The sequence below is a fragment of the Zingiber officinale genome, chromosome 1B (genome assembly GCF_018446385.1).
Source record: "Zingiber officinale cultivar Zhangliang chromosome 1B, Zo_v1.1, whole genome shotgun sequence".
Taxonomy (NCBI): Eukaryota; Viridiplantae; Streptophyta; class Magnoliopsida; order Zingiberales; family Zingiberaceae; genus Zingiber; species Zingiber officinale.
The window spans coordinates 152,482,700-152,499,660 of NC_055986.1; the positions used below are offsets into that span (position 1 = coordinate 152,482,700).

At 41.0% G+C, this 16,961-nt stretch overlaps 1 protein-coding gene across 1 annotated transcript; it reads right to left on the minus strand.

Moving 5' to 3' along the window:
• Positions 1–651: 651 nt before the first annotated feature.
• LOC121985270 (protein G1-like4) lies at positions 652–1,943 on the minus strand. Its single transcript, XM_042538616.1, has 2 exons — positions 1,642–1,943; positions 652–1,515 (listed from the first exon to the last, which is right to left on the minus strand). Exon 2 carries the CDS (start codon positions 1,342–1,344, stop codon positions 829–831), a length of 516 nt encoding a protein of 171 aa, XP_042394550.1. The 5' UTR covers positions 1,345–1,515; positions 1,642–1,943; the 3' UTR covers positions 652–828.
• Between the last annotated feature and the right edge of the window lie 15,018 nt (positions 1,944–16,961).

The window sequence follows — 16,961 nt, forward strand, 5'->3', positions numbered from 1 at the left end:
ACCATAGAGAGGACAAAACAACTGAGAAGGAAAAAAAAAGGCTGCAGGATCCAAGTTCCTATATATGCAATGAAATCTCTGAATACTCTCCATGAACATCACTTTTTATGCTTGTAAAAGAGAAAGGCATACCACCTGACCAAAAATAGATCAAAAACGACCTGAATGGGCACATCACAAATCAATAACTTTTAGTATATCTATATATATTCACTTTCTTAATATTCTTGATTTTCAGTACATCTTATATAACCTAAAAATAGCAAATTCATATAGTGTGCTGTAAGAGGCCAAGAGGTCTGAAATACTGCAGCAATGGCTTGTTGACTCCAAGTACAGCCTTGCTTTCCTGTGGCTAGACTCATCGATTCACGCACTGTTACCTATAAGTAGCCTACTCTTTCTTTGATTCCACCCAAAATTTCTATCGAGCATAGTTAATTCGATGATGCCGACCCTTTATCAGTCCCATCACATTAAAGTGAGGCACAGTAAAATCTCACGAACGCACAGTGTGCATATAGTTTGAGAACTAAGGATATGCTTAAGCAAGAAAAAAGAAAAGTTTTTAGATAGATCAAAGGTCTCAAACTTGTTCCATGTATATAATGTGTTTGTATATATAATTTTAACCGAATAATGAAAGCATGATATAGTAATAGAAATAATATAAGAAGTAGCAATTCATTACCGATGGTCTGAAAACTAAGGAGATACATTAATTAATTAATTATAAGAGCTAGCTAATGATGGGATCGAGGAATTAAGCACGAGAAGCTCACACAGTGAGTGAGGAATTGAAGACGTTGATGGTGGTGGTGGTGGTGATCAGGAGGCGGAGGTGGGGGGTTTCTTGCGCTTCTTCTTCTCGTAGCTGACGCCGCGTGCCTTGGACTGGAGATCGCGGACGTCGCGGAGGTAGAGGCGGATGGCTCGGGCGGCGAAGGGGTTGTTCTCGGGGCAGCCTCCGTTCTCCTCGTAGGCGGCGCGGAGGCGGCCCACGAGGGCGTCGAGGCTGCCCCAGGCCTGGCGGAGAGGGCAGGGGCAGGGCGCCGGAGGGGAAGGGTGGCCGAAGAAGGGACACACCTGGACGTGCACCTTCGTCTTCCCGAACTGGTCCAGATACCGCAGAAACTCCAGGACGTGCGCGCCGCTGCACCGCGCCAAAGACAGCGGCGGCCGGTGGTTCCTCAGGTACTGTCCGAAGGTGTTCCAGTCGCGCCGCTTCTGCGACTCGTACCGGCTCAGCGACGGCGACGAAGAAGAGGATGAGGAAATTCCGGCGGGAGCAGGCGGCGGTTCCTGGTCCGAGGGGGGGCTCTCCGGATTCGGCAGTATGTCCATCTCTACAGTAGATCGAACCGAGGACCTCAGTCTCTCTCTCTCTCTCTCTCTCTATCTATCTCCGCTTGGACTGATCACAACGTTAATATATATACCGATTTCTCAACGGATTCATGGCAATATTTTGCGATTGTTCAGCGTGCTGCCTGGCAGCTAAGGCCAATTGTATAGCTGGGAGTGGAGAAAGGTTCGATGGAGGAGAGAGATGAGGCGGGGAAAAAAGAAAAAAAGAAAATAAATATGTATATAAAATTAATTATTAATGTTTAAATAAGATAAGCATATAAAATACGTTACCTTTGAGAGTAGATCTGATGTCAGAAGCTTGCGTCGAGGAAGGATTTTAACAAGCAGTGGCTCTGAGGTGAGGTTAAGTGGACAGAGGATGGCAACAGCTGGGAGGAGGGAAAATTAAAGAGCGACTGGGCGACTCCAGCAGCCCTTCCAACTTATCAGGAGTTTCTTGCTGAAAGAGAAGGAGGGGGAGTAGGAGAAGAGAAGCCGCAGGGACGGAGATGGTGTTGCTTTCTGTAAAAAGGAGGGATGAAGGGTCATGGTTTTTCAACGGGATGTACGATGCAAAAGGAAAAAGGAGGAGGGAGATGGGGGATTAGGGTTTTCTTTGGAAATGGAGACAAGTTGGCAGGAGTGATGTGACAGCAGGAAAAAAAGATTATTTTTTTTATTGTGCAATTTATGGTATAAAGGAAGTTTTATTTGGCTGCTCAAAAGTTTGGTATTGTTGAAAAAATTATTGAAACACTCTAAAAAATCGAAAGGTGTTTCTTGCCTTCGTAACTCTTAGCCGTCGAATGCCCATGCGGCAGCATGAACCGCTCCAGCCGACAAAGAATATTATAATTTATTCGTTCAGTCACTATAACAAGTTAGACATTTAACTATCTGAAATTTGGATCATTAATGTGCTAATAAATACATTTTGATACAAGTTAACCATCTAATGAGTCGATTTTTACTTTTTTTATCTTTAATTTTTAACTATCGCACTAATTTAGTGATCGAATTGAAATAGATCTTTAAATTTAAAAATCGAGTAGTACATAATTCCATAGATATATTGTATATTAGTGAGAGAAATTTATTAGCAATCATTTTTAAATCATGGTATCAATTTATAATTAATCATCAAATTGACTAAGGATTCTTTAGAGGAAATTTTTTGAGAGAACATGCATCGGTAAAAATATAATCTCTACCTATTTATCAACAGGTAGAATCTCTTCAAATCAAAAATTGACTTAGAATATTCAAGAAAAGTGGAAGGGGAGTCTAATAGTTAAAATAATATCATTCTAGATGTAAAACCTCACACGAGCTTTTAATTTTACATTCTCTACCTTTAATTCTTTCACATCAGAAAATGAACCACGAGGACTACTCCTTAGGGCCCTAAATAAGTTAAGGTGAACTAAATTTTGGGTGTTAAAATTTATTTAATAAGATAATCTAGCTGAATCAAGCTAAGTCTAAAATGAATCAAGTCTTTGAAATAGTTGTTCAAGTTTGATTTAATTTATTTTTATGAGCTTGAGCTTCACTTGGTTCATTTAGATGTTATCAAGCGTTTAATTTAAATTTAGTTTGAGCTTAGTACGTTTAGATATTATCAAGTTCTTAATTTAAATTTATTTGATTGTTTGATTGGTCATTGAGCTTGATAATAAATTTATTTGTTTATTTTTAAAAAAAAATATTTATTTATTTAGTATGTTAATAAGAGTTTTATTAATGAATATAGTTCGCGAATATTGTTCACTATGATAAAGGCAAATACTCTCGCCCCAGCGCCCCTGCCAACCCGTCCCAGGACCAACACGGAGGAGGTAAATCACGGACGGCTACTAGCCTTTGGAATAGTGACTAGCACATAAGAGAGGCATTTACCTCAACTTTGCCGAGATTCAAACCACATACCTCATTGTGGTAACACCTCATGCGCTAGCCACTAGACCCATCTTAGGGGACACACAAATATTGTTCACGAATCTTGTTCACGAACATTAACGAATTAAATATATGTGAATTCAAGCTTATTTGTTTAGTTTAACGAATTGTTCAAGCTTATTTATTTAATCGATCTTGTGTATATTAAACAAACATAAATAAACCCTTATCAAATTAAAAATTAAACTCGTTCACCAACTGTTACAGTCATACTACTCCTAACCTTAGAAGTAGAGATCACATATAATCAATCATTAATTTAGTTATCAAATCAAAATCGATTGTTAAATTTAAAGATTGAGTATTCGATCGTTAAATTAGCGATAGAAATTTATTATTCTATATTTAAATTAACGATCACTTTTAAATATCCATCAAAAATTAGCGTCTAAATTTTTTTTACAACAATTGTTAAATTTGCAATGAAAATTTATTATATCGGTCTCTATTTATTGAACAATACACTCAATCTAGCTTTGTTTTTTATTGAATGGATATACATTTACAATATTTATATCAAATTAGAATAATATTTACCGTCAACATCACTGTGCATTCAAACATGTTTAAAAACGTATAATCCTACCCCACAATATTTCAAAATATTTGAAAAATTCAAACGATTATAATCTTTACCTACAATCAAAAGATAGAGCCTCCTCATAATCAAAAACCGGTATAGAATATTCAGAAAAAAAAGGAGTATCTAATGGTTGAGACATCATATGAGATATAAAATCTCACATCGTCACACGAGCTTTTAATTCTACATTCTCTACCTTCAATTCTTGCACATCAGCAGATGAACAACTAGGACTGCCCTGGCGTTAGGAGTAAACATCAGATGATGGAAAATATAACATTTATCTGGAAGCCAAAGTTGCAAAGGCACCTCTTATTAATCCCACCACCAACCTTAAAATATATATCATTTATGGCATCAGCTAGATGCTTGTGTAACTTTTACAGTCATATTGTCCTATATAAAATAAATAGAGTTTTGATGCACTTAAAGAAAAATCTCAAGGAAAATTATTAAGAATAGACACATAAATGATGAAACTCATCATTCTCATCATTTATATGTCTATCTTTAAAAGTTTTCCTTGAAATTTTTCTTTAAGAATATCATTTCTCAAATAAATATTACTAATATACAAATAAATAAAGTAAGTTATTGTTATATTTTAGAATTTAAAAATATTTTATTACTTACGTCTATGGTCTATGGCTTGTGATCAAGCATTAATAAAAATATCATCCTTTCATCGATGGGTATTACGAAATAACTCACAACAATTAGTTAGTCATTGTAAAGTCTCTTTCTGTACAAACAAATTAAAATATATTAGTCGTTAATATTAAAGGACTACTTATATGAATTTATGTCACGCCTCCAGAAGAGTCCCTGTCCGAGAAAATTTCGGCAGCATCTCCCCTGTACGGCGGACAATCAAAATTTTCTACAAGCACTAAATACTCAGCCACAGACGGCTGGAATAATAACAGTAATGAAAATCAATCACCACGTAGTTTATATATATATATTCAGCCTCTGGCTGACACAACCACGCAGTAATAATACTCTGACTCGAAATCAACCCTACTCAACTACACTCGTAAAGCCCAAATCCGATTTTTTTCTTACCTCTTCTGCCGTTCAGGCAGGCATGTAGTAGAGTAAATCCAAATCATACGAAAAGTTCATCCAACGGAAAGATTCCATACAATATCCATATGTAAGTCCAAAACAAAACTAAAATAAAGTCTGATAGCGAAAAGCTAAAATGAAACAACTCAAAATCCAGCTGCGGAGTGGCACTACGTGCAGTGGGGACTAGCGACTGGAACTCCCTCCTGACAGCATCAAATAACAACAATGGAGGCGGGTGAGTCCAACACTCGGCAGGTACATTGATATGCAAAGTAAAGAAACAACACCTAGCACTAATCATGCGTACAGTCTCCTGATAAAAAAATAAGAATGCATCTGAAATAAACAGGAGAATACTGTACTAACCAGGTCCTGAGTATAAGGTCAAACAGTCCGAGGGATAAGGAAATCCTGTATGCATGTCAAACATAGGTATCGAACAATATGGAAAGTAAATGCAAAACACAAACACAGCAATAAATGCATCATGCATATGATGCCAATGATGCTGGTCACCCCCGACGATCATCTCATACAAAAGTGAGGCCGAGTGGGTAGGGTGTGACAACCGTGCACTCTGTCGTCACTACTCCCGATGAGTGACCGAGTGGACGGGATGTTGTCGAGTACACCTATCCTCCTACCCCAAATCATAGATGGGGAGCGCAATGCTCTCACTGTACTCAAAGACGGGAGGAATCCCTGCGGATAACACGTTGTGTCACACTACCCATGAGCGGACCAACGGTGCCTAACGGAGTCCCTGCTGCAACACACTCGCCTGAATCGACCACTAACCCATGAGTGGTGGTGTGTGCAGGTAACCGGCGATGTGCTCAACAATAATGGAGCGGACTATCGCACAGCATGCAATCATGCAAATGATGCATGGCAATAACCATATAAACATCCTGACCTAATCCATATATATAGAAAAGTGCACCCTAGGTCAACGAATCATATCGAATCAAAGGTACACAGAAGGTATAAAAACCTAGGTCCTGAACATGGTCAAGCATGGCATATCACTACCCCTATAAGCATGTACAAACAGGTAAAATATACCTGAGATGCAAAACCAATCAATCAATCAAGCATGTAAGATTTGGGTAGTGATTAACCGAAACAGATAAGAAACACAATTAATGCAACATGTTAATTTAATTACTAAGCATATCAAATGACATAAGTCAAAAGTACCCGCCTCCGAAAATAGAAAGGTCCAATCTGACTCCGAGATACTCGTCTCGCGTCAAAGTCCTGTAATACCAAACATATACGAATTATTTAGCTAAATTCCTATAAATAGCTAAATAAATTCTTTAACCCTAAATTAGGGCAAAAACCCTAATTCCAAAAACACATAAACCTATTTCAAATTCATCATCATAATAATCCAATTCCAACCTAATTCAATGTATTTACCAAATCTAACAATCATCTACATCATGCATCAAATCCCTACTCCTTACCTCAATTCGTATGTATCACTGTTGATCCAAAATCAAAGACGTTGGCTGCTGAAACAAGATCAGAGCCGCTGCTGGGGATCACAAAGTTACTGCCCAAACAACACATGTTATGATAATACACTGCATCAACATCTCAAGATTGCAAGATGAATCAAATTGAAGCCCAACATTTCATACCTAAATCTCAACTCTGTATCAGCAGTCCCTTCCCAACCAAACCACACCAATCCGTGACCTCCAAAATCACACAGAACTCGGCTGATCCTGATGGCCGGCGGCAGTGTGGTACCAAGACAACGACACCAGGAAAACTAGGGCAGAGGAGAAGAGATGAAAGTGAGGCTCGGCAGATTCAGGGCAAGGAGCTTGGTCGGCTGTGGCCCAAATCTAGGGCAGAGGGCGTCCGAGAAGAATCGGTTGGAAAAAAATCTCGAAATGGAGGAAGAGGAGAGATGGCCGGCACTGCTCGGCGTCGGTGGAAACACTAGGGCACAGACGCACCTGCGGTGGATCGGCAGTGGCGTCGGCGTCGCAGGAAGGGAAGGAGAATTGGTTTCGGCGTCGGCAGAGAAGAGGAAATCTTCTGTGGGTGTCGGCGCCGTCGACAAGGAGACTAGGGCACAGCCGACGGCTTGACCAGCAGTGGCTCGCGCTCGCCGGCGCTTGGGCAGACTCCGGGGAGGAAGAAACCACCGGACCGACGGTTAGGGCACGGCGTCGGGAAGAAGAAGGGAAGAGTTGCGGGGATGGCTTGGGTTCGGCGAGGTGAGGAATAAGAAGAGGAAATAAGGAAATAAAAAGAAACAAAAGAAAAGGAAATGTAAATATAAACATTTCCTCGCTTAAACGAGGTAGACTAAACAGGCTTTTCCGGGCCCCGTTTTTATCCCCGTTAACTCGTCCGTACGAACTCCGAAAAATCCCCGAAAAATGTCCAAAAATTCCGGAAAATTCCCTTATTCATATTCGCCTATTTCCGGTATTTTACATTCTCCCCCACTAATAAAAATTTGGTCCCCAAATTTCGTTATCTACCATCAGCAAGTACCAACAACAGATTTAGAGTATAAATGCTGAACGGTAATTTAAATCACATCCTCAAGTGAAAAGATGGGGGTATCAAGCTCGGATGGTATCCTCGAGCTCCCAAGTAGCCTCCTCGTCTGAATGATGCTGCCATCCGACTTTAACCAGCCGGATAGTCTTGTTCCGCAACTGACGCTCTTTCCGGTCGAGAATCCGTACCGGAACCTCCTCATATGTAATGTCAGGCTGAACTGGAACTGGAATATCTTCCAACACATGGGTCGGGTCGGGCACGTATCTCCTCAGCGTAGATACGTGGAATACGGCGTGAACGCCTGCCAAGGACGACAATAGTGCCAACCGATAAGCTACTGCTCCAATCCTTTCCGAAATCTCGAAAGGGCCAATTTACCGCGGAGCTAGCTTACCTCTGAGGCCAAATCTCTTCACCCCTTTCATGGTGAAACTCGCAGAAATACCTGGTCGCAAATGGAGAACCCTAAGGGTCTCCGACTCCGGTCAGCATAACACTTCTGGCAGTCTTATGCGTCTGACATCCTCTGTCCGATAATATGGACCACTTTGCCTCACGTTGAGCTCTATGAGGTCTCAACAACTGGGTCTCTCGGATTCTCTTCCTGATCGACGACTGAGCAACCATCGTAACAAGAATACCATGCTCTGTCTGTCCCTGCTCCTCAATGTCTAACTCAGAGAAATCCTGAATCAAATCTGTGACCACAACTCGGTGGCAAGCTAAAGTCCCTCTGGACTTTTGGCTAAGTGCATCGACAACCACATTAGCTTTTCCCAGGTGATAGCTAATGGTACAATCATAATCCTTCAGGAACTCCATCTATCTCCTCGGTCGAAGATTAAGTTCCTTCTGAGTGAAACAGATATTTGAGACTCCGATGGTCAGTGAGAATCTCAATGTAATATCATACAGGTACTGCCGCCAAATCTTCGGGCAAAAATAATAGCAGTCAACTCCAGATCATGAACTGAGTATTTTCTTCTCAGGCTCCCCCAACTATCAAGAAGTATATAAGAATACTCAACCGTGCTGCATCAGAACAGCACCCATACCCTGTAGAAACGTGTCGGTGTAGAGGACAAATCCGTCCTCTCTAGAAAGTAAAAACCAAAAATCGAAGCCGACACTAGTCTTCGCTTCAGCTCCTAGAAGCTGATCTTGAAATCCTCAGTCTAAATAAACTTCACGCCTTTCATGGTCAGGCGTGTAAGTGACATAGCAATCCGTGAGAAACCCTCAACGTATCTCCGGAAATATCGGCCAAACAAAGGAGGTTACAAGCCTCTTCTATTGACTCCGTCTACTCCCGACGGTAACAATCTCGATCTCATGTGGAACCACGGTATACTTCTATTGGTGACCGTGTGGCTCAAACATCTCACATAAAACAATCCAAACCAGCACTACTGATAATCACATATAGATGTTCTCGTCGAATCATCTCTAGATCTATGCAAAGGTAGTGTACGTGACTCACCTCGGATCCGTAATAGGTCACAACATCGTCCACAAAGATAATGGAAACCCATCCAAACATCCTCGACATACCAGGATCATCGAGTCCCTGAAAACATCTAAGGCACTGTAAGCCTATATGACAAAAATCAAGACACATAATGTCCGTATCACAGACATTCCTATCCATAAGATCTCCAATAATAAATCGAAAAAAAATATGATCATCAATAACATAAATCACCAAAGAATAAATCCTCCAGGGTGAGAGCAACGCTCCATCACAGGAAACACCACATATGTGGGAGCAACGCTCTACCACAAGAAATCCTCAATATGTGGGAGCAACACTCCACCACAAATAATCTGAAATATGTATCTGCAATAAATATAGGAGCAATGCTCCGCTACCAGCAATCCGTGATATGTGGGAGCAACGCTCACCACAAAATAATACATAAGTACCCCAAGGCACCTAACTATCCAGCTAGAGATTGTACAAGATCTCTCTACCACAAATCACTGTGGTTAGCCTAGGCTATAACTACCTAGTAACTAATCAAATCCATCATCAACTCTATCAGCATCCTAGTGGGTCATCCACTGATAGGAAAATTAGTTGATGGGTTAATCCAACAAACGACATAATGCAGTCACTCCACATTCTGCATTCAGTATAAGTAGAATCATCATACTGCTACCAATAATACACCTAGCACACATGCTCACACAACATATGTATGATCAACAAAAACCTCCAATTATTACACACCAAACCTACTCACAACATAGGTATAAATCATCGTGATATCTCCAACAATGCATACCGAACCCGTGTGCAAAATCAACATAGGTAAAATCAACAATACACCTCAAACAGCACTCACATAACATATAGTATAACCAACATATGCTTCCAATAAAACATACAAACCCAGGTGCACTCACAAATCAAAAAGATACCTCAAATACCACACCAAACACATATATACATATCACAACTCAGATTAAATCGACAAATGCCTCCATCAAAACACCACCGATGTACTTATACTACATCTCGGATTTAATCAACAAGACATCTTCAATAATACCTCCCGATACATACACCGAACTACATAGCTATGATCCATAAGAAACCTACAAACCATATCAGAACATGGATACATATACTATTTGCAAATCGACAGTCTTCCACAAGACTCTTACAACACACAACAATCAAAATTACATGCAACATAGACATGTAAAATGAGCATACCAGCTCAATCAAAGAGACCAACCTTATGCTACCAACACTCATGGATTACGGGTACATCTAAACAAGATTCATGCATATGTATCAAGCATGAATACATCACTCAAAAGTAACCCAAAATAAAGTAGCCTAATCATCCAGTAACAACCCTGCTCTAAGTTCAAAGGAACTAGTATCGGACAAGAAAGGTATACACACCCTGGTATAACATTGCAAGTCAATGCCATATGCTACTAAGACTATATCTAATGGGAAGATTTTATCATCATAAATCCAAATGTACTCTCCCAGTATACACTAGTAACGATTGTATCCCATAGGTGTTAAGCAATTAGCTCTACACTTCCTTACACCAGCGGGGTCACATATCCCAACGCACCCTCTAAGTTATCCCACCAAGTATATACAGTCCACGGTTAAAGTCTTCATGGAATAGGATACATCGATCCGCTATAAACTATCCAAGCCGACAATGATATACGGCTGAATCTGTCCTTTCCACGTCAGTACAAAGCATGTACTCAAATGTGCTCTAGATACATAACTAAGCACAAACAACCTAAAAGTTCAAACCTCTAAAAATAGAGTATGACAATCCTCTACTGATCAACCAACAAAACTAAATCATTCATCTACTAACTAATCAAGAATACCTTAATCCTCCATAAGCAACTAAGGTATATCAAACCACGATCAAATGGTATACTACATTATCAAATAACTAAATCAGTTCATGGGTCAATTCAACACTAATACATCATCTCAAACTAGAGAATGTCAATCCACATAATATCATATGAATAAATGTGTACGACCCAAAAGAAAAAACTAGAATTCAATATCATCGAGACACCCTCATTTTTTTTTTATCCTCAAAAATATCAGCCCACTAATATCAGATGAATAAGTCTCTACTCTCCATGAGGGTAAGTTAGCATTCAAAACATCAAATCATTATTTATCCACATAGTTCAATATCAGATGAAACAAATATCAATTTTATCATCCTGTTAACTAACCACAATTAACCAGATTTATTAAAATCTCATAGGCACATTCAACCGTAAACTCTCCAGCACCCAATTTATAATCTGATCACCAACCATAATCATCAAACCTGTAAATATCATAAATGACACTCACTATGTCACCATCAATGACAACCCAAATATAAATCATCAAAATAGTTATCCACTAATAGATCATCAAAACAAATATCTAGTAATTGATCATCAGACAACCACATAACATTTACTCTCATAAATCATTAGAAATCAACATATCATAATATCTGATCTCACAATATCCCTCAACCTCAAATCATTCTCAACAATGATCAAACATGGTAACCCCCAATGATCAATTTCCATCGTACCTGGTACCCTAATATCCAAAAGATATGAGTATAAAACTCTCCTGGCTAAGTCAACAGAAATATGTAGGTATCATCCACTACCCAGCTAACAATAGCAGAGGCTAGTATGTGCCTCCATCTCCTACGAGTAGTAACAGAAGCTAACACTACTGATGGTATGATAAGAAATATCACCAGAGATTATAATCCTTTATCTCTATTAAGGTCAACCATCCTCAATGGCTAACCCATCACAAGTAATATGTGCTAAAGCAACCAGACAGGTACTAAATAAAGAATGCTAATACCTGTCATAAACTATAAAATTAAACATCATACCTATATGCCGTCTGGAGATGTTCCATCGCTGTCCAGTCCCAAAATGACCTCGAAATTCCGTACGAGAAAAACACCGGAAATCCATATAAATCCGAAACGGAAATCCGAAACATAACCATATCGAAAATCCGAAAATGCCCGGTTTGACTCGCAAACCTGGCTAACCCAAATATCCGAATACCAAAAGCGGTATCCATAACCTGCTCTGATACCAATAAATTGGTATCAGATAAATCCCGAAAATCCAAAACACAAAAATCCAACAAGTATCGCCAAACTTGGCGCTCTGATACCATATCAATTGGTATCAGGTTATACCAACTATGCAAAATACGAAAACAAAGATCGTAAAAATCCAGAACACACAGCAAGTATCGTATACCTGCTCTGATACCACTAAATTGTCACGCCTCCAGAAGAGTCCCTGTCCGAGAAAATTTCGGCAGCATCTCCCCTGTACGGCGGACAATCAAAATTTTCTACAAGCACTAAATACTCAGCCACAGACGGCTGGAATAATAACAGTAATGAAAATCAATCACCACGCAGTTTATATATATATATTCAGCCTCTGGCTGACACAACCACGCAGTAATAATACTCTGACTCGAAATCAACCCTACTCAACTACACTCGTAAAGCCCAAATCCGATTTTTTTCTTACCTCTTCTGCCGTTCAGGCAGGCATGTAGTAGAGTAAATCCAAATCATACGAAAAGTTCATCCAACGGAAAGATTCCATACAATATCCATATGTAAGTCCAAAACAAAACTAAAATAAAGTCTGATAGCGAAAAGCTAAAATGAAACAACTCAAAAACCAGCAGCGGAGTAGCACTACGTGCAGTGGGGACTAGCGACTGGAACTCCCTCCTGACAGCATCAACCTGAAAATAACAACAATGGAGGCGGGGTGAGTCCAACACTCAGCAGGTACAGTTGATATGCAAAGTAAAGAAACAACACCTAGCACTAATCATGCGTACAGTCTCCTGATAAGAAAGATAAGAATGCATCTGAAATAAACAGAGAATACTGTACTAACCAGGTCCTGAGTATAAGGTCAAACAGTCCGAGGGATAAGGAAATCCTGTATGCATGTCAAACATAGGTATCCAAACAATATGCAGCATATAAATGCAGCAAACACAAACACAAGCAATAAATGCATCATGCATATGATGCCAATGATGCGTCCTGGTCACCCCTGACGCCAGTCGATCATCTCACACAATAGTGAGGCCGAGTGGGTAGGGCTGTGACAACCGTGCACTCTGTCGTCACTACTCCTGATGAGTGACCGAGTGGACGGAATGCTGTTCGAGTACACCTATCCTCCTACCGCAATGCTCTCAACTCCCGGTACTCACTCAAAGACGGGGAGGAATCCCTGCCGGATAACACGTTGTGTCACACTACCCATGAGCGGACCAACGGTGCCTAACAGAGTCCCTGCTGCAACACACTCAGCCTGAATCGACCACTAACCCATGAGTGGTGGTGTGTGCAGATCCATGTAACTGGCGATGTGCTCAACAATAATGGAGCGGACTATCGCACAGCATGCAATCATGCAAATGATGCATGGCAATAACCATATAAACATCCTGACCTAATCCATATATATAGAAAAGTGCACCCTAGGTCAACGAATCATATCGAATCAAAGGTACACAGAAGGTATAAAACCTAGGTCCTGAACATGGTCAAGCATGGCATATCACTACCCCTATAAGCATGTACAAACAGGTAAAATATACCTGAGATGCAAAACCAATCAATCAATCAAGCATGTAAGATTTGGGTAGTGATTAACCGAAATGATAAGAAACACAATTAATGCAACATGTTAATTTAATTACTAAGCATATCAAATGACATAAGTCAAAAGTACCCGCCTCCGAAAATAGAAAGGTCCAATCTGACTCCGAGATACTCGTCTCGCGTCAAAATCCTATAATACCAAACATATACGAATTATTTAGCTAAATTCCTATAAATAGCTAAATAAATTCTTTAACCCTAAATTAGGGCAAAAACCCTAATTCCAAAAACACATAAACCTATTTCAAATTCATCATCATAATAATCCAATTCCAACCTAATTCAATGTATTTACCAAATCTAACAATCATCTACATCATGCATCAAATCCCTACTCCTTACCTCAATTCGTATGTATCACTGTTGATCCAAAATCAAAGACGTTGGTTGCTGAAACAAGATCAGAGCCGCTGCTGGGGATCACAAAGTTACTGCCCAAACAACACATGTTATGATAATACACTGCATCAACATCTCAAGATTGCAAGATGAATCAAATTGAAGCCCAACATTTCATACCTAAATCTCAACTCTGTATCAGCAGTCCCTTCCCAACCAAACCACACCAATCTGTGACCTCCAAAATCACACAGAACTCGGCTGGAGGCTAAGGCAGAAGCAAGGCGGCTGTGTCGCGAGAGACAAGAGGAGGAGTCGAGGTGACCGGCGTTAGAGAGCTTGGTCGGCTGTGGCCCAAATCTAGGGCAGAGGGCGTCCGAGAAGAATCGGCTGGAAAAAAATCTCGAAATGGAGGAAGAGGAGAGATGGCCGGCACTGCTCGGCGTCGGTGGAAACACTAGGGCACAGACGCACCTGCGGTGGATCGGCAGTGGCGTCGGCGTCGCAGGAAGGGAAGGAGAATTGGTTTCGGCGTCGGCAGAGAAGAGGAAATCTTCTGTGGGTGTCGGCGCCGTCGACAAGGAGACTAGGGCACAGCCGACGGCTTGACCAGCAGTGGCTCGCGCTCGCCGGCGCTTGGGCAGACTCCGGGGAGGAAGAAACCGCCGGACCGACGGTTAGGGCACGGCGTCGGGAAGAAGAAGGGAAGAGTTGCGGGGATGGCTTGGGTTCGGCGAGGTGAGGAATAAGAAGAGGAAATAAGGAAATAAAAAGAAACAAAAGAAAAGGAAATGTAAATATAAACATTTCCTCGCTTAAACGAGGTAGACTAAACAGGCTTTTCCGGGCCCCGTTTTTATCCCCGTTAACTCGTCCGTACGAACTCCGAAAAATCCCCGAAAAATGTCCAAAAATTCCGGAAAATTCCCTTATTCATATTCGCCTATTTCCGGTATTTTACATTCTCCCCCACTAATAAAAATTTGGTCCCCAAATTTCGTTATCTACCATCAGCAAGTACCAACAACAGATTTAGAGTATAAATGCTGAACGGTAATTTAAATCACATCCTCAAGTGAAAAGATGGGGGTATCAAGCTCGGATGGTATCCTCGAGCTCCCAAGTAGCCTCCTCGTCTGAATGATGCTGCCATCCGACTTTAACCAGCTGGATAGTCTTGTTCCGCAACTGACGCTCTTTCCGGTCGAGAATCCGTACCGGAACCTCCTCATATGTAATGTCAGGCTGAACTGGAACTGGAATATCTTCCAACACATGGGTCGGGTCGGGCACGTATCTCCTCAGCGTAGATACGTGGAATACGGCGTGAACGCCTGCCAAGGACGACAATAGTGCCAACCGATAAGCTACTGCTCCAATCCTTTCCGAAATCTCGAAAGGGCCAATTTACCGCGGAGCTAGCTTACCTCTGAGGCCAAATCTCTTCACCCCTTTCATGGTGAAACTCGCAGAAATACCTGGTCGCAAATGGAGAACCCTAAGGGTCTCCGACTCCGGTCAGCATAACACTTCTGGCAGTCTTATGCGTCTGACATCCTCTGTCCGATAATATGGACCACTTTGCCTCACGTTGAGCTCTATGAGGTCTCAACAACTGGGTCTCTCGGATTCTCTTCCTGATCGACGACTGAGCAACCATCGTAACAAGAATACCATGCTCTGTCTGTCCCTGCTCCTCAATGTCTAACTCAGAGAAATCCTGAATCAAATCTGTGACCACAACTCGGTGGCAAGCTAAAGTCCCTCTGGACTTTTGGCTAAGTGCATCGACAACCACATTAGCTTTTCCCAGGTGATAGCTAATGGTACAATCATAATCCTTCAGGAACTCCATCTATCTCCTCGGTCGAAAATTAAGTTCCTTCTGAGTGAAACAGATATTTGAGACTCCGATGGTCAGTGAGAATCTCAATGTAATATCATACAGGTACTGCTGCCAAATCTTCGGGCAAAAATAATAGCAGTCAACTCCAGATCATGAATTGAGTATTTTCTTCTCAGGCTCCCCCAACTATCAAGAAGTATATAAGAATACTCAACCGTGCTGCAACAGAACAGCACCCATACCCTGTAGAAACGTGTCGGTGTAGAGGACAAATTTCGTCCTCTTCCGAAGGTAAAAACCAAAAATCAAAGTCGACACTCGTCTCCGCTTCAGCTCCTAGAAGCTGATCTTGAAATCCTCAGTCTAAATAAACTTCACGCCTTTCATGGTCAGGCGTGTAAGTGACATAGCAATCCGTGAGAAACCCTCAACGTATCTCCGGAAATATCGGCCAAACAAAGGAGGTTACAAGCCTCTTCTATTGACTCCGTCTACTCCCGACGGTAACAATCTCGATCTCATGTGGAACCACGGTATACTTCTATTGGTGACCGTGTGGCTCAAACATCTCACATAAAACAATCCAAACCAGCACTACTGATAATCACATATAGATGTTCTCGTCGAATCATCTCTAGATCTATGCAAAGGTAGTGTACGTGACTCACCTCGGATCCGTAATAGGTCACAACATCGTCCACAAAGATAATGGAAACCCATCCAAACATCCTCGACATACCAGGATCATCGAGTCCCTGAAAACATCTAAGGCACTGTAAGCCTATATGACAAAAATCAAGACACATAATGTCCGTATCACAGACATTCCTATCCATAAGATCTCCAATAATAAATCGAAAAATATGATCATCAATAACATAAATCACCAAAGAATAAATCCTCCAGGGTGAGAGCAACGCTCCATCACAGGAAACACCACATATGTGGGAGCAACGCTCTACCACAAGAAATCCTCAATATGTGGGAGCAACACTCCACCACAAATAATCTGAAATATGTATCTGCAATAAATATAGGAGCAATGCTC

Coding starts and splice junctions, on each gene's coding strand:
- LOC121985270 (XM_042538616.1), bottom strand. CDS start 1,344: ATGGACATACTGCCGAATCCGGAGAGCCCCCCCTCGGACCAGGAACCG.